Genomic DNA, 19,078 nt, shown 5'->3' with positions numbered 1-19,078 from the left:
GAACTGATATCAAGGCATGTTCTTTTCCATATCAGTCTTGTATAATTTGCTGCCCATCGGGATCTGGGAGATATTACATGGTTGGAATATCAGGTTTTCGTTTAAAGTATGAGAAATATATTTGTATAGAAAACATACTTGTTTAAGAAATTTTGCTAAATTCACATTTCTTAAACTTTTACTCGTATATCCCACTTCATAGTGACACAAACAGAACCTACTTGAAACAAGAGCTCAGAATATCAAGTATTTACTCCACAAATATTATTCCTAAAAAATGATAAAAATCAGGCCTGGTGAAATGCTTAGGATGCAAAGTCAAGATAACATTATAGAAAACATTTATGTTTTGCCCAAATGGTCTGTTACAAAACACAAATTTCTAGATAAATAAGTTTGCAAATCTGTAAGTCTTGTTCCCCATTTATTTTTTTGTTGTGATTCAGAAATACAAGGTATGAAAATTAGATTACAATTCTGCCACAAAAGCTTCTAAAGTAGCAAACACAACTTTGTGTATCAAAATAGCCATGTGCACTTTCATCAATTAAAAAGTCTTTAGTTATCACATCAAGCAAGTGTAAAATATAATAGCTACTATCTCCCCTTCAAAATTGCAAATCCACAGTTACTGCACTGAAGTATAATCCGAACAGCAAGATTTAGTCCAGAATATGGAAGGTTCTTGTCGGCAGGTACTTTTTAAAGCTGACTTACTAAGAACTAAAAGAAGTGAGAAATATACAAAGCATCTTATGTCAAAGAGTATGAATATTTAAAAGTGACCTCAAGTGAGTAATACATGTTTAAATTAGAACATGATGTAATTAAATGTTTATATAATTTAGCAAAAATATATATATAATTGCTTTCTTCTAGAAAGATTAAGACATAAAATTCTTTGAACCAAAGCAATATTACCAAATGTTTTCATCACCTAAATACCACAATCTCTCAAAATTTCACTTGCAATGATCAATAATAAATGGTTTAACAGATCCAGACAGAGATTTTTTTTCCTTTTTTTTTGAGACAGAGTCTCACACTGTCACACAGGCTAGAGTGCAGTGGCGCAATCTTGGCTTACTGCAACCTCTGCCTCCTGGGTTCAAACGATTCTCCTGCCTCAGCCTCCTGAGTAGCTGGCGTCCGCCACACACACAGGCGCCTGCCACCGTGTCCAGCTAATTTTTTGTATTTTCAGTAGAGACGGGGTTTCACCATGTTGGCCAGGCTGGTCTCGAACTCCCGACCTCGTGATTTGCCCGTCTTAGCCTCCCAAAGTGCTGGGATTACTGACGTGAGCCACCGCGCCCGGCCCAGAGAAAGATTTATAACTAAATATATAGAAAAGAATAATTCCCATGATTTTTTGTAAAAAGAAATAAAGATTGTTTTCTATATATTTTTCAATTATGAAGTCCTTGAACATATTTGGGGATTTTTATGGCTCGATGTTAATTTTTTAATATACTTACAAATACATTTTAATAAAATAATACAACCAAATCAAAAAGCAGCCACTTAAAAACTGAAATTCACAAAATGAGCTGTTCTTGGCTACATACAGAAGGGCAACATTTAAACTGAATTATAATTAAACGTTTACTGCCATAGGTAATATTTACACACTTCTGGGTCCAGTAGAAGGTGTTGAATCAATGTGATCCTTTAAAAACAAAGTCATTAGTTTCCATAACAATCACACTCAGGGTTGGTTCTTTTTTTCTTCCCCCAGCAGAAAAACAAGTTGTTCAAGCACTGAACCAAAAAATATAAAAAATAGAATTTGCCTTGTAATATTTTCATGTTTTGGATGAAGTCAGCCCATTATGTGAGGCCGCTTAAATGCCTACAACCCCTTATCCAAAACCCATTGGGCTGGATGTGTTGCAGAATTCATAATCTTTGGGGTTTTAAAAAGGCAATATGGGCATATTTTGAATATTACAAAACACCTCCACGGCATCTAAGGGAAAACCTATAATCAAATCCATGGATATTCCTTCAGGGGAAATTAACAGTCACAATGAAGTAGCATAAATAAGAAGTACAATACTCTCACATCTGTTCAAGTCAGATTTTGCTGCCAAATGAATTACGGTATCAAATTTAGAAAAACACAAACCAACTAAGATTTCAAAGTTTTTTGCTAAGGGACTGTAGCCCTTTAACATCTCTGACAAGGAAATTTCTTCTCTGACATGATGGTCTCTACAAGTCTGCTCTCATATTTCAGTGGAAATTGGGATAGGGACAATTGTCTTCTACCGCAAAACAGGGGCTCTTAACAGGCGCTCTTAAATTTATTCGGGTAGTACATTACCATCTCACTGGAGGCCACAGGTTCTATGAGGATAATTTGAAAAAATATATTGAAATAACTATTTGTTATTAAATCAGACACCTTCTTGGACTAGATTCTAATATAGATCAGCAGTAGAAGGTGCCAACATTCGAGGAACATTTATGAGAAAAAGATAAAACTGAGAAACATCCAGACATTAATGCAATTGTTTTCTGCAAATTATAAAAAGCTATGATTCCATTTTAGCAGCTGCACAATGCAACCCAATATAATCTGCAAACTTTGGCTCTGTAAGACTGAACGATTTATGAAACCATTCTGGCATCAACCCATCCTTATAAGCTGCAATGAAATCATTCCAAGCAATTTATATATTAAATAATAATTTCTTCTGTATCTATGTGTTTAAAATATGCTATTCTCAGATCTTAATAAAAACGTGGGTTAAAGCCATAAAACATCTTATTTTTTAAAAAGTGAAGTCATTTAAAGTCAAGAGCTTCAAAAACTCAAGAGCAAAAAAAAAAAGGTTTGCTATAATTTTTAAGGTCAATTTTTGTATAGAGTTTTTATGTTTTTTAAGTTTTATTTTACAATTTAAGAAAGTTTCCTCTTCAAAAACAGAGGTTTTTTTCTCACCGAAGTGATCTGGAATGTGCTACCGTATATGCAAGGAAGACGGGTTACAAGATGAAGGTGAAGGCAGCTCTCCTCAAGTCAGAGGAGTGCGAACGATGAGCAGGATGCAACGGGGAATGTTGGCTAAAACTCCTAAGAGGCACTTGCTGTCAAAATCCACCAATGAACACAGATCCTATAACCTGGAAACAACATTCAGGGGCCAAGAGGGTTTCCAGGGCTACAGAGTTAGATGAGTGGGCTTCCTTAGCATGTGGTATGAAAATAATGTCTGCAGGTTCAGTGGGAGAGTCACATAAAGATCAGGTGATCATTTTATTTCAAAAGCAACTCTCTTCAAAATCAGCCTTGTCTTTTTTTCTTAATGAGTAAACTTTATACCATCATCAGCCTTTCCTAAAAGCCACATATATGCTCCGAGAAAAATGTCACACTTTTTAATTTTTTCATTTGCTTTAATTAATTCATGAATTAAGTTAAAAAGTCAAGTCGAAAATTTTAGCTGGTCTTTTTTTTCCTTTTTTTTTTTTTTTTTTACAAAAATATTACAGCAGTATAAGCAAAACTGGAAAGGAAGAGATGGGAAAAACAAGTAGATGCTAAAATGGGATAGGTGAACTTCAGGTCATCATGGTTATTGAAGGAACTGTAAATTCTTAAGCTTCTAGATTTTACTGCTCTTCAGAAAACATTGACGGAGGCTGCCTTTCCCCATGAATGAGAAATGAAACATTCCCTAAGCATTTGAGTCTAAAGAAGACAAGAAAGCATTGCTTTTCCTTCTGGAAAATATCTTTACCTCCCATTGCACTGCCCTCTCCCATCCCCCTCATAGCTTTATGGGATCAAAGAGAGAGAGAAGCCATGAGTTTCCACCAGCAGCAGAGTGAGTCCTGAGCACAACACAGGGCTGTCAGTGACATTCAGACTCACTGGCAATGGGTCCAACTCATCTTGAATAAAATACACCAAGTTAAAAAGAAAGAAAGAAAGAAAAAACCCTACAAACCCAAAACTGTTTTTTATGGAACGTTTAAACAAAGTCCTCAAGATTTCTTCATGTGCCATAAAGTACATTTCTGGACTTAATCTCTAGGGGGGCAAAAAAGAATAAATAGAAAAAAATTTAATGATCATTCTGGAATCCTGTTCTTTACCTTGTTCACATGCTATTAATTCTCATACCTTCACCTCTCTACCTCAAAGCCTAGAAAATCAAATGGTCTCCTATTCCATATTTGCATAGTATTAATAATACTGTCAGGAGGTGAACTTCTAGCCCCTTGCTTGCAGCCATATTTCTGAAGAGCACTGGTCCAATCTGACATATTCGAAAACAATATATAAGTGTCTATAGGCCAAACATTGGGTCCCATTTAGCAGCAAGCTGTTCAAATTATTTGGAAACAGTCTTCTTCCAAGGGATAAGAAGAATTAGGCAGTTTTGTCTGCAATTTCAGATTTTTCTCTCTGCATCATGCAGCGACGAACTATGCTGTCAAAACTTCCAAGGTAAAACAAAGCAATCGTGCGGAAAAGGCCCATGGTGACCACCTGCAAGACAAAGAGAGAACTTTTAGTGCATCCAACGGTACAAGACTATTTCAAGGTACCTAGGTCTCTAATAAATAGTTTCTAAGACAAATCTTCTAGTCTGCTGTGAGGATGAATATAATGAAAACTCTGTAAATGTCAGTAAGCTGTGAGAACAGAATGTGTGTGCTCTGCACCGCTGGACAGCCCAGATACATAACAAAATATTTGTCCAATTAATAAATTCAAACCATAAGCAGAACAAAATATATATTTTTCACAGTCTTAGGGTTATAATAGCTTTAAAAAGATCCACTCCAGCATCTCAAATAGCCAAACTACAATCAAGGCTTTTTTGGTTTGCAATTTATGTTCTGAACATGAAAGCGAGACCCTATACTAGGTGCTGTGAACACTGCGGTGAGAGACACAGTCCCTGCCCTCAATGAGCTTATTCTCAGGCTGGAAAGACAAGTAAAATGGAAACTACTGCCTCAGGGTTGAGACCCGTGATTACTGATATCCTGTTGCTCAGGATGGAGTGCAGTGGCATGAACACGGCTCACTATAGCTTTGACCTCCCAAACTCAAAGGATCCTCCTGCCTCATCCTCCCAAGCAGCTGGGACCATGGGCATGAGTCCCCGTGCATAAGAGCATAGAAAAATCAGGCTGGGCGCGGTGGCTCACGCCTGTAGTCCCAGCACTTTGGGAGGCCGAGGTGGGTGGATCACGAGGTCAGGAGATTGAGACCATCCTGGCTAACACGGTGAAACCCCGTCTCTACTAAAAATACAAAAAAATTAGCCGGGTGTGGCGGCGTGCACCTGTAGTCCAAGCTGCTGGGGAGGCTGAGGCAGGAGAATGGCATGAACCCAGGAGGCAGAGCGTGCAGTGGGCTGAGATCGCGCCACTGCACTCCAGCCTGGGTGACAGGGCAAGACTCTGTCTCAAAAAAAAAAAAAAAAAAAAAAAGAATAGAAAAATCACTTTGTTTTTTTCCCTACACCCTCAGAGCACTGAAGCCAGTCCTTGGATCTTCTGGAAAAAACAATATTTAAAGTGAGACCTGAAGGAAGATTAGAAGTTGGCAGGACACAGAGAAGATTCCAAAAAGAAGAAGATGGGTAAAAAAAGAACAAAAAAAGAGCCTGGAAAGGTAAGTGGGGTAGGAGATCAGGTGGCTTATGGCATGTGATGGAAATTTTTTTAATTTTTAAATTCTTTTTAGAGACAGGGTCTTGCTCTGTCACCCAGGCTGAAGTGCAGGAGTATGATCATAGCTCACTGTAGCTTCAGACTTCTGGACTCAAGCAGAAGTCTCCCAGTTGCTAGGAATACAGGTACACACCACCATACCTGGCTTTCTTTTCTTTTACATTTTCTTTTACATTTCACTATGTTGCCCAGGCTGGTCTCAAACTCCTGAGCTCAAGCGATCCTCCCGACTCGGCCTCCCAAAGTGCTGAGATTACAGGAATGAGCCACCATACTCAGGTGCAATGGAATTTTTTTTTTTTTTTTTTTTTTTTTTTTTGAGACGGAGTCTTGCTCTGTCGCCCAGGCTGGAGTGCAGTGGCGCAATCTCGGCTCACTGCAAACTCCGCCTCCCGGGTTCACGCCATTCTCCTGCCTCAGCCTCTCCGAGTAGCTGGGACTACAGGCGCCCGCCACCACGCCCGGCTAATTTTTTGTATTTTTAGTAGAGACGGGGTTTCACCGTGGTCTCGATCTCCTGACCTCGTGATCCGCCTGCCTCGGCCTCCCAAAGTGCTGGGATTACAAGCGTGAGCCACCGCGCCCGGCCTGCAATGGAATTTTTAAAGCTTTATCCTGATGGTATCAAGGAGTCATTGAATGTTTTCACGCAATGTATAGTTGCAGTTTAGAAACAACTGGTGTGGAAGATGTGAGGGTACAGTCAAACGCATCCAGGGGGCCTGAGCAGGGGGTTGCAGACCATAGTGGTGGCAGGGACTGTGCTCCTCCCTCAGGAGCAGCTGCCACCTGTGCTTGCTGATGACTGCCAGGTGAGAATGCAGACTCTGTGCGGCTAAACCTTCTGATTTTCCAAGAAAAGTCTGAAATCTGGACCTTTTATATAAAACCTAATTTTAAAACTATTTTAAAATCTTAAACACACACACTCATACCAGATGGACCAAACAAAACTGCTTTACAGGCCGATGGGAATCGTTTACAACCTCTGGCTCAAAAAGTGTATAACTCAAGCAGGGGGCCTGCTGTGGCAACCCAGGCCTGGGCTCCAGAAGCACTGCCAGAACTGCAGAGAATGGAAGCATTTGAAGAACAGAGTGACAAGGATGACAATGATCTCTGACATGAGGGACAGAAGCAGGGGAGTCCAGGACAACACGCCAGGTGTGAGCCACCATGCCAGCCCAAAAATTAAAACATAAAAGAATTCATGCCTTCGTTCAGCTCAGGTATTCCGGAGTTCCTACTAAGTGCCAGGCGCTGGCTGTTAGGGGTACAATGGCAAACATGAGGCGTGGGCCTGGTCCTCAGAGAGCTTACATCTAACAGAGTGTCAACCTCTAAGAGAATGGCAAAACAGTAGGTACACTACAGAGTGAAAAGAAAAGAGGGCTTGGGAAAGACCCTGAAGAAAACCAACAACTAAGTCATTTATATAAGTCTGAATGTGGTTGACTGCACAGAATTTAGTACTTGTTAACAACTATCCCATGGCTTTGTCTTTCCAGAGCATTCCCTCTATTGTAACCCCTACTGCATTACACTGCACTACTATCTTTTTTTTTTTTTTGAGACAGTTTTGCCCTTGTAGCCCAGGCTGGAGTGCAATGGCTTGATCTCGGCTCACTGCAACCTCCACCTCCCGGGTTCAAGTAATTCTCCTACCTCAACCTCCTAAGTAGCTGGGATTACAGGCGTCTGCCACCATGCCCAGCTAATTTTTGTATTTTTAGTAGAAACAGTTTCACCATCTTGGCCAGGCTGGTCTCGAACTCCTGATCTCAAGTGATCCACCCACCTCAGCCTCCCAAAGTGCTGGGATTACAGGCGTGAGCCACCGCGCCTGGACTACTATCACCTTTTTGGTCAGTGCGTTCCACTTGACTGTGAGCCCCTGAAGCTGGAGAGGTCGCCTTCCATCTGATTCCCCATGAGCAAGTACAGTGCCTAGCACACCAATGAAACACTGTGTATCTTGGACAAAATAATAAATTCCATAAGCGAAGCAACTGTTTAACCCATGATTTGTGTCTCACTAAATTTAGCTGTGTGTGACCTGATTCACCTAGAAAAGGTTTTCTAGTCTAATATCCCAGTACTTTTTAAGCAAGGCCACCCCTTACTCTAGAGGAGTATTCCATTTTCAAAACACATTGGAGCAGTGGTTCTTAGGTGAAAATCCAGGTTAACACCTCAACGGCAGAGACGGTGTTTTATTTCTCTATCTGCAAGGCCCGGCACCGAAGACTTCTTGCCAGTCTAAATTCCTGAAGTTGTATCTTTAACCTATTTACTCATTCCTGGTGGAGGAAGAGGAAAAGTTCATAGCTCAATAAAAATACATTCTCAAATAAAGTTACTTAGTTTTCCCTTAACCTCTTTTCATCAAGGTTTGATGAAACGCAGTTTTTCTCTTGTCCATCGGCCTGTCTGATTGCTAGCCTGGGCAGAGCTTACCTGCTGGAGCCCCTCAGTAATAGAAGTTACTGGAGCCATCCCACAGGTCAGGGCTGAGAGCATGTACCCATCTGAGCCAAGGGAACTGTTGAAATTTCCTTGCTAAAAGAGAAGAAAAAGAAGAGAAAGAGGGAATCCTAGTAATGTGGATGGAAATCAATCTGACACATCAGAAACAGTGGAGTGTGCTTATTCACTTTAAGTGAGATAAAATGGTCACAAAGCATTGATCAGCACTCAGAAATGGACGCAGGGCCTTGGCGGATGCGCAGTTTTCAACAAGTGAGTCCACAGACCCCTGCAGGCCCCCAAGGACAAATGATTGTCCTAATAACACTAAGACATTCATTGTCTGTTCCACAGTGCGTTGTATGGAAAATACAGTTTTGCCTCTGCAAAACTGCAGAGACACGGGCAAGAACCACGGTGTTCTTGCCAAACTGTACTAGGAGTCATTGTCACCTGTACTGCCACACGTACTCGCAGTAATAAATACTACACAAAGAAAATACAAGTTCTAAAATTCTTTTAAAAATCAAAAGGTGTCAGTTTTGCTTTAAAATCCTCTTGATAAAGCAGCAAAATTCATCATTTTGTTCAATGGCAACCCTCGAGGACATGTCTTCTGAATACTCTACGTGACAAATAAGAACGCGCCCAATGCACTTCCGCGGCACTGCATTCCGGGGGGGACAACTGCCTGGAACAGAAGTCCTTGTGCAGCTGCTGAAGTTGAGGGCTAAACTGCCACTTCTTTCATGGAGTGTCATTTGTATTTTTTATTTATTTATTTTTGACAGAATCTCACTCTGTGGCCCAGGGTGGGGTGCAGTGGTGTGATCTCTGCTCACTGCAACCTCTGCCTCCCAGGTTCAAGCGATTCTCCTGCCTCAGACTCCCAAGTGGCTGGGATTACAGGCATGCACCACCACACCCGGATAATTTTTGTATTTTTAGTAGAGATGGGGTTTCACCATGTTGGCCAGGCTGGTCTCAAACCCCGGAGCTCAAGTGATCCACCCACCTCGGCCTCCAAAAGTGCTGGGATTACAGGCGTGAGCCACCGTGCCTGGCTGGAGATCATAATTTTTATATGAAAGACCATTGACAGGAAATCTATGGTAATTCAGACTCAGGTATGTGGCAGACGTGCAGAAAACGAAGCAAGCAAGCGTGTCACTTCAGGAAAAACAACTGGCCACATGTGTCATCAATGTTAAAATCTGAGCCTTCAAGAAAAAAATTAAGATTTGGAAAAACTAGTATCCACCATCATAAGACTGTCAGCTGCATACTTTTATGATAAGATCAGCAGTAATATTGATGAAAGCGATTTTTCTGATCACTCAGTCAACCCATATTTTCCAAATGACTAATGCATAATGTTACGAAATCATGAATGGTTAAAAGATCCATTCAAAGTACAAGACGGACCAATGGAATTTAATGTAACAGAGAACAAAACGTTCATTGATGTAGTTTCCAATTCTATACTGCAACTAACCTTTAAGAAACTACCATTTGTTGAGTTTGGGTTTGATATCAAAAAAGAATGTCCACAATTATCTGAAAAGCCCAGTAAAATAGTCTTCCCTTTCCCAACTCCGTATCTGTCTAAGGCCAGATTTTCTGTATATCCTTCCATCAAAACATTATTACAACAGATGGAATGCAGAAGCAGCTATTTGAATCCAGCTGTTAATGCAGACCTTAGAGCAACTGGTGAAAATGTGAACCAATGCCACTCCTCACTGAACTTTTGTTTTGAAAAGTAGTAAATTTTGTTTATACTTTTGTTACTTAATATACATATGTGACTTTATATATATAAGAAGTTTTGCTTTTGATATATATATATATATTTATTTATTTATTTTTATTATTATTTTTTTTTTGAGACGGAGTTTTGCTCTTGTTGCCCAGGCTGGAGCGCAATGGCTCGATCTCGGCTCACTGCAATCTCCACCTCCTGGGTTCAAGTGATTCTCCTGTCTCAGCCTCCCAAGTAGCTGGGATTACAGGCGCACGTCACCACACCCAATTAATTTTTGTATTTTTAGTAGAGACGAGGTTTCATCATATTGGTCAGGCTGGTCTTGAACTCCTGACTTCAGGTGATCCGCCCGCCTTGGCCTCCCAAAGTGCTGGGATTACAGGCATAAGTCACTGCGCCCAGCCATTTTTGTTATTTTTAATGAATTAATAAATATTACAAACAGCTTCCATTTCAAATATGGCAAATATCAATAAATATAGCCATGTAAATAAACGAAAGTTCTCTGGGGTTGTTGACAATTTGTAAGAATGTAAAGTGGCCAAGAGAAGAAAAATTTGAAAACCACTAAACTAAATGAATACTGCCAAAATACTAAGAGCTATTTAGCATCATTAGAAACACTGAATGGGCCGGGCACGGAGCTCACGTCTGTAATCCCAGCACTTTGGCCAAGAGGCTGAGGCGTGCGGATTACCTGAAATCAGGAGTTCAAGACCAGCCTGGCCAACGTGGTGAAGCCCCATTTCTACTACAAATACAAAAAATTATCCAGGTGTGGTTGTGGGCACCTGTAATCCCAGCTACCCAGAAGGCTGAGGCAGGAAAATCACTTAAACCCAGGAGGCAGAGGTTGCAGTGAGCCGAGATCGTGCCACTGCACTCCAGCCTGGGCCACAAGAGCGAAACTCCATCTCAAAACAAACAAACAAAACGACGACAACAACAACAAACACGAAATGCATTTGCTTTGACCTGAGATAAGCAGGAAAAATAAAGTCCCACTTGTGCCATCTTCCTGGGCCTTTTAATGCACTCAGGGCAAAGTTCTTCACACGTGTATATATTTCAACAGAATTCACTATTCTTATTCTGCTCAGTTTAGTCTAATGTGACAGCATTTATGCTACTTCAAGGCTGTCCACCACGTGCTGACACCTCTCATTCCAATGGTCCTGAAGATTTTCCAAATTCAGTGTGGGTCTGTGGTTTACAGACATCCCTCATAAATGCGTATTTTTCCGCATTAACAGAAATGTTGTCAAAAAGCATGAGGCACATATGTTCTTCTACAAAACGGCGTATTGTTTCTTAAATACCATTTTTGATTCTGAATAAAAAAGCATATCAACAGGGAAGACAAGAGGACAGGCCCACGGGGCTGGTGGCACTTTCTCGTTAGCTAACTTTTGGGAAAATGATACTGGGAAGCAGGAATGGGAGAGAAGGCAGCCGGGTGTATACAGGACATAGTATATATTGTTTACACTGCATAGGAAAGTCTCATTTTCTTTTTAAAGAACTGGTGTTTCCAGACATCCTTCTAGTAAACCTGTCCCTAAGGTTAAGGTATACAATCAGTTTTCAGGAGGCTACTCACTAATACAGAGTCAATAAAGCATCTAAAAGAAGAAAAGTCGAGTCCAATATTAGATATGACGAATCTGACAGACTAAAAAATTCTAATAATTGATGTTTTGAAGTAAGTCCTTGGACAAATATCTTTTCAGAAATATAGTACTACAAATACAAATAGTACAGAAAACAAGGATTTTACTTACTATAGCATCTTTAACAATTTGTTTGGCCACCTGTTCTGGTTTGCACACAGATGTGGTCTCTGAAATAAGTCGAGTCTCCAAAGGCTAAAAGTGGAAAAAAATGTACATAACAATATCATGATTGCCCATTACATTAAAAATAAATTATTCTTACAGCCTCCTGATTTACAAATAATTCCAATTTTCTACCTTTGGGCAGATTCCTATTTTTATAATAAGGTCCATCTGGATTCTAAATCAGTGTCTACCTAGTTACTATGTAAAATTCTACCCAGTAGCTAACACAAGACAAGGAGGCCTTTGCCATTCTCTTAGAACATATGGAGTCTTGGCTCCACTGAGGACCGTCAAAGCTAGAGTGAGAACACATCACTGGATACAAGTTCAGAAAGACCCCCTCTTTGACTCCTCAGTGCTGGCCGGACACCTGAATGACGGCGCTTCTGTAGAGGCTAGACCTGTGTCCAGAGCAAGCCTGCTCCCAAGACCAGCAACTCCATTCTGACCATATTCCCAGGTCAGCAGAGGGCTGATCCCTGGGGATGAAGCTGGCACCCAAGGCAGGGACAGTCGCAACCCAGCCCCCATTCAACAACTGCAGATGCTTCTTAAAGGACCTGCCGAGGAGGCAAACGCACAGGACGCTGAAAGAGGAGGAGGAGACAACCCTGAGTGGTCCCTAGAGGGCTGCATGGTAGTTACCAGGCTGGAGCTGCAGACCCCAAATCTTGGCCTTTTCTTCTTCAAAAGGTCCATCTCGACTCTCACCTAACTCAAAAAGCCTTCCCTAAATACCTAACTGGCAGTAACCTCTCTCTTTCTTCTGTGAACATTTCTGCTTTAATACACATTATAGCTACTTGTGCATTTGCATTTTACCTCCTAAGTTTCTTGTGGGCAGGGCCTTTTTTATAAGAAATTATTTATCTTTGGCTTTTCTTTGTGATGCCTTGCGTATGTGGTTCAAAAATTATTTCAGTTAGTTCAGTTAGTTTGAATTAGAAGTATCAAAATAGTTTCACTTAGAAGTGTCAAATAATTTCAATTAGAAGTGTCAAACGAAAGCCTTAAACTGCATGAGACTGTAAACTTCACCATGTGAGCTTGAAGGAATTAAAGGAAATAAAAACCAGATTATATTTTCTTAAAATAGGAAAGGAAAGTATTTCATAAAGATCAAGTATTTCTTATGAACCTTTCTTAAGAGAAAGGCTGTTTTGAAAGAGCCACGATTCATTCTTCCAGACCCCCAGGCTGGCATAACCACACTAAATACACGTAAGATTCTAAAGTACTATGGTGCCCCCTAAAGGGCCCACACATCAATGTAGAATTGTATTTACCCAAACAAGTTGGCCCAAAATTTTACTGAAGGGAAAAAAAAAACCCAGCTTAATCAACATCAGAATCAAACCTTAACAGGGAAATCACCACCCTTTGTCAGCTTTGGCTTCAAACTAAAAGACTGCATACCAAATGTTGCAAAGCTGCTTAGCAGATCTCTGTTTATTCTAAGACAGGACATTTGGCTTAAATTTACTTCTTTGAAATAGCAGTAATTTTTAAAAAGGCAGAGCCAAAGAGAAAAGAATAGGGGGAAAAACCTTCTAAATCACAAACATCTTTTTTACAAATACACAGTCTAGGGAGTGCCAATTTTTATGCTGCAGATATTCACATTTACAGAGTATTGGTATAAAAAAGAAGAAAAAAATATAAAACTAAAATCGGCCACAGTTCAAGGTGGTATGTTCTGATTAATTCCTTTCTTCCCGCTTCACCTATTTATTTGCTCAAAAAAGCAACTACTATGTGTCAAGGCAAAGGGAATATTCCATTGAAAAAGTGTGAAGCTTATATTCGGCCCAGGACGACTGGCAGTCATTTTATATAAAAGATATGTCTGTTATAAGTGCTATGAGAAGTTTCTGTTACAAGCTGTGATAAGTGCAATGGAGACTCAAATCATCAGACCCCAAGTCATCTCCTCTACAATGGCAAAAGATTAGCAGTTTACTAACCAGACTCTTAATTCTCACCACTAAGAGTAGTTATAAGGCACCTTGTGGAAACAGAAAAATTAAGCAAAAGTTGGCATGTAGGTGGTGAGATCCCCAGCCCTCCTGCCCTGCTTGGCTCCCACAACACAGACAGCAAGTCTTACTCTCCCAAAGGTAGAAGAAGACATGAATCCTCAGTAGGGAAACTGATCAAACCATGAGAAAAGTGAGCAGATGCTGGCATATGAGAGTTTTCTAATGAAGTGGCTGCATCCCCTCCTGATCATCCTATAGTAAACAGCTGAGAAGCTAGAGATTTACAATTGGCATTTTAGTGCCTCACTCTTAAATATGGACAATCAAGGATCATCAGACATTTGAGGAAGCCGGAAAAAACAACAGAGAAAAAGAAAGTAGGAGGAAATAAATAATACAAGATGTAGAAGAAATTTTCAAACAAAACAACAGCAACAAAAAAACAAGGCTAAGCATCCAGAGTGAATATCCTTAGACATAAGAGAAAACATGAAATCCATGAAATAAGGCAAGAAGCTATTTTTAAAAACTGTTTTAAATATTCAGAGAAAAGAGATCTAAAGTAATTTTTATGTAAGCCAGTAGAAATAAAAATTTCAACAAAAAGGTTTAAGGATAAAGCGAATAAAAAACTAGAAAGGAGAACAAAAGGCCCAAGAGATTAAAAAAAAAAAAAATGAGAGAAAATAGAAGGAAATTAGAGGATCAGTCCAGAAAGTTCAAAAATCTGAATAATAAATGCTCCAGAGAGAATGAACACTTGAAATACTTCGGGAAGAAAGAAGTGATAAAAGGAGTAATATAATAAAATGTCCCGGAACAAAAGTTGACAAAATAAAGGGGCTCATCTGAGTGTCTAGCATATGAAATGAGAAGATTCCATGCCAAAATCCATTAAGGATAAAAAGGGATACAAGGTTCCCAAAAGTAAATGGAAAAACAGGTTCTATACAAAAGATTGGGAATCAAAATAGCATTGGATTCCACAGAAATTCTGGGAGCTGGAAATCAATAAATGCCCACAGAAATCTGAGGAAATATTATTTCCAAACTAGAAATCTGTACTAACAAAACAATACATCAAAAATAAAGAAAAATGGCCGGGCACGGTGGCTCATGCCTGTAATCCCAGCACTTTGGGAGGCCAGGGTGGGCTAGGAGTTGGAGACCAGCCCGGCCAACATGGTGAAACCCCATCTCTACTAAAAAAATATACAAAAAATCAGCCGGGCATGGTGGCACACACCTGTAATCCCAGCTACTCAGGAGACTGAGTCACAAGAATATCTTGAACCCAGGAGGTGGAGGTTGCAGTGAGCCAACATTGCACCATTGCACTCCAGCCTGGGTGACAGAGCAAGACTCCATCTCAAAAAAAAAAAAAAGATTAAAATAAAGGCATTTTCAGACATGTCGTTTCTAAAACAATATTACCTCTGATGTGCCCTTTCTCAGAAAATTGGTGGAAAATATTATAGCTCCACCAAAATGAGCAGATAAACCAAAAAATGAGAGTCATGGGCTCCGTCAGAGGGAGGGGAGAAGGGAATGTGCAGTGTGAGGTGAAGACAAGTCCTGAGACCACCGCTGGGTGGCAGATCTAGAACAGACCAGGAACAGGGATGACCCCAGGAGAAATGTCTGAGGAAAAAAGAATGAAACTAATAGAATGTCCAATGTGCTCACATGGATCAAAAGGAGAATCTCAGTTCTGTTTGAATCTGGGACTGAATTAGTTATAGATAATTACAAAGCTAAGCAAATGAAAAGGCAAGAAAGGAAATGTCACTATAGAACGGTCCAAGTGTGCATAATATTAATATAAGCACGAAACCTGATTTAACTAAAGAGATGGGAGGAGTACACAGGGAATGGGGAACAGATATGAGTCTTAATGTTTTTGTTTTGAAACAAGGTCTTAGTCTGTTGCCTAGGCTGGAGTGCAGTGGTGCAATCTTGGCTCACTGCAGCCTCGACGTCCTGGGCTCAAACTATCTGATATGGTTTGGATCTGTGTCCCCACGCAAATCTCATGTCCAACTGCAATCCCCAATGTTGGAGGAGGGACCTGGTGGGAGGTCACTGGATCATGGGGGTGGATTTCCCTCTTGCTATTCTCGTGATACTGAGTGAGTTCTCACGAGATCTGGTTGTTTAAAAGTGTGTGGCACCTCCCCTCTCTCTCTTCCTCCTGCTCCGACCACGTAAGACGTACCTGCTTTCCCTTTACCTTTGGCCAAGACTGTAAGTTTCCTGAGGCCTCCCCAGAAGCAGCAGACTGTACAGCCTGTGGAACTGTGAGCAAATTAAACCTCTTTTACGTGTAAATTACCCAGTCTCAGGTATTTATTTATAGTAATGCAAGAAAGGACTAATACACTATCCTTCCACCTTAGCCTCCCAAGTAGCTGGAATGATTCTAATTTTGCTTATTTTTTTTGTAGGAATAGGGTCTTGCTGTGTTGCCCAGGCTGGTCTCGAACTCCTGGGCTCAATCAATCCTCCTGCCATGGCCTCCCAAAGTACTGGGATTACAGGTGAGAGCCCCCATGGCTGGCCTTAAATTTTTATTTTTAATTTTAATTTTTTTTTTTTTAGATATTGGTTCTCGCTCTGTCACCCAGGTCAAAATGCAGTAGTACAATCATGGCTCACTGCAGCCTCAACCTCCCTGGCTCCAATGATCCTCCCAGCTCAGCCTCCTAAGTAGCTGGGACTACAAGCATGTGCCACCATGCCTGACTAATTTTTTAATTTTTTGTAGAGACAGGGTTTCGTTATGTTGCCCAGGCTGGTCTTGAACTCCTGGCCTCAAGTGATCTTCTTGCCTAGGCCTCCCAAAGTGCTGGGATTACAGGCATGAGCCACACTGTGCCTGGCCTGGTCTTAAATTTTATCTTCCACGGTAGCAAGTCAATAAATAATTTCTAAATCTTAAAAAAAAAAAAAAAAAAGCAGTATCAACATGTTAGTTAAAATAAATGGCTACCTCTAGGGAGTAGGAATTGGGAATGGGAGAGATGAAGCAAAGGATTGATACTGGACTCTAAAACTGTGTGACATACTTCTTTGATAAAAATGTGCTAGAAATGGCTGGGTACAATGTCTCATGCTTATAATCTCAGCACCTGGGAGGCTGAGGAGGGAGGATCACTTGAGGCCAGGAGTTTGAGATCAGCCTAGGCGACATAGTGAGACCCCATCTCTACAAAAATTAAAAATTAGCTAGGTGTGGTGGCACATGCCTGTAGGCCCAGCTACTCAGGTGGCTGAGGCAGGAGGATTGCTTGAGCCTGAGAGTTTGAGGATGCAGTTAGCCATGATTGTACCACTGCACTCCAGCCTGGATGGCAGAATGAGGCCCTACAGAGAAAAAATCTGGTAGAAATTTAAATTAAACTTTAAGAAAAGGAAGTGAGGGAAAAGAGGAAGGAAAGAAGGAATATTTGCCTGGAGAATCTCAAGGTCATCAGAAACCAGCTAGGCACTCTACCCAATAAACATTGTTGATTGGTGAAAACAAGTGGGAGCTGAAGAGTAGAAAGAAAATCAGAAAAGCAGTAAACATTAGAGGTTCAAATTGGGACATGTAGGATACTGACCTTTGTTCTGTTTTCTTCGGCAAAGCCAGGTGTGTCTGTGTCTGGTGGGTAAGCAACTGTGATGTAGATATTATATGGCTTCACCTGCATTTCAAAACAACACGTATACCTTCAGTAAACAAGACACACTGAGGTCCTACACTGCCAACCTGCACTGGCTGCCCTGATTCCCAAAAAGCAGTGGGAACAATGGGGTGATTCTGTAAGCGGGGAACTGCACCAATTGCATTGAGAAACCCCTCTCCATGATGATTCCAGAATGAAGGCAAAAAGCTCACCCTAACCTGGACCGCAGGAAACAGCTGGCCCTGAAGTATGGCAAGTCACCTCCTTTGCAGTGTCTTCCGCTCCCGCTGCCCAGGCAGAGGCCCCAGGAGCCGTCCAATGAGGAGGGCAGTGTTTTAAAAAGAGTCCAGTTCCCACACGCACTGCATAGCATCCAAGCCCTTTATCAAGGCAATGGGACCGGTCTGCCCCTCCTTTCTTCACCAGACTGCACATCTGTTTTCCCTTCAGACTTCTTCTGATACTCTTGTGTTGATTTCATCCACAAAATACATTGGGGTCATTAAAATCTGCTGCCCTATCCCTTTCTTGTGCCCTACTCCAAACCCAGTCCAGAACTGTCCCTGAGAAGTCTGCTTATTCCAGAGCTCCCTGTATAATCGGCCTCTGCACATTAGGAGGTCAAGAGTCACTTCCTCCTCCACTGAACCAACAAGAAGAACCACTGGGTAGAACCTCCAAGTCAGACCAGCCAAGTACCTCCCCTGTGGACAACCTCAACCTGCATTCACATAGGGAAAGCCCTCTGCCTTACCTGAAACTCTATGTGGCTCCTCTAAATCTGACACTTGGAGCAGGCTGTTACACTTGTGTGCCTCACCACCATGCCTGCACACTTCGCGCTTCAGGACCCCACTCATACACACCCCCCCAACAATTCCAGCAGATTCTTCTGCTGTTGGCCAGGACACACCCTCCCACAGATTGCTCAGCCACAGCCCTGCTGCACAGGCTTATCTTGCCCTGCTAATTAGCAACTCTAAGAGCAATGGTTCATACCATGAAAATCTCTTTGCCATGATTTTTATTTGGTATTTGCTCACTTTTTTGTCCCTAGGAAAACACCTAAGGGATCTGGAAGTGGAGAGGCAGCTGATAGATCAGCCACTGCACATCTTCAGAAGGGTACCCCAGGCTGAAAATCAACAACACCACTGCCTAATGACGGCCTTTAAGAGTAGCCCAGGGTCCGGGCGCGGTGGCTCACGCCTGTAATCCCAACATTTTGGGAGGCCGAGGGGGGTGGATCACCTGAGGTCAGGAGTTCGAGACCAGCCTGACTAACATGGTAAAACCCTGTCTTTAGTAAACATACAAAAATTGGCTGGGTATGGTGGCAGGTACCTGTAATCCCAACTACTTGGGAGGCTAAGGCAGGAGAATTGCTTGAGCCCGGGAGGCGGAGGTTGCAGTGAGTTGAGATCGTGCCATTGTACTCCAGCCTGGGCAACAAGAGAGAGACTCCATCTCAAAAAAACAAACAAACAAACAAAAAAAAAAACAGTAGCCCAGAGTCTCATCTTATGCAGCCCTTTTTCGCCCTGGTTCCTTCAGTGAAGCACAGTTTTGAGGGCTTTAAGGGGAGCTGCAAGGGGAATGAGAAGCACGCACAGGCCTGCAAGCAGAATATCCAGGCCAGCCATCCTGGAAAGTGCAGTCGTGAAA

The 19,078-nt window shown here is 41.5% G+C and overlaps 1 protein-coding gene across 1 annotated transcript in view; it reads right to left on the bottom strand.

The window, feature by feature from the left end:
- Positions 1 to 302: 302 nt before the first annotated feature.
- The window catches only part of KDSR (3-ketodihydrosphingosine reductase), a 41,384-nt gene continuing 22,608 nt past the window's right edge, over positions 303 to 19,078 (bottom strand). Inside the window, exons 7-10 of the mRNA XM_032152105.2 lie at positions 17,348 to 17,431; positions 11,710 to 11,793; positions 8,155 to 8,256; positions 303 to 4,501 (exon numbers count right to left, since the gene is read on the bottom strand). Coding sequence (XP_032007996.1) covers positions 4,382 to 4,501; positions 8,155 to 8,256; positions 11,710 to 11,793; positions 17,348 to 17,431 — 390 coding nt within the window. The 3' untranslated portion in view covers positions 303 to 4,381. The remainder of the gene's footprint in view (positions 4,502 to 8,154; positions 8,257 to 11,709; positions 11,794 to 17,347; positions 17,432 to 19,078) is intronic.

The sequence above is a fragment of the Hylobates moloch genome, unplaced genomic scaffold (genome assembly GCF_009828535.3).
Source record: "Hylobates moloch isolate HMO894 unplaced genomic scaffold, HMol_V3 SCAFFOLD_5, whole genome shotgun sequence".
Lineage (NCBI taxonomy): Eukaryota > Metazoa > Chordata > Mammalia > Primates > Hylobatidae > Hylobates > Hylobates moloch.
The sequence above is the reverse complement of the archived record's forward strand: the minus strand, read 5'-3'. Positions and strand labels throughout refer to the sequence as shown.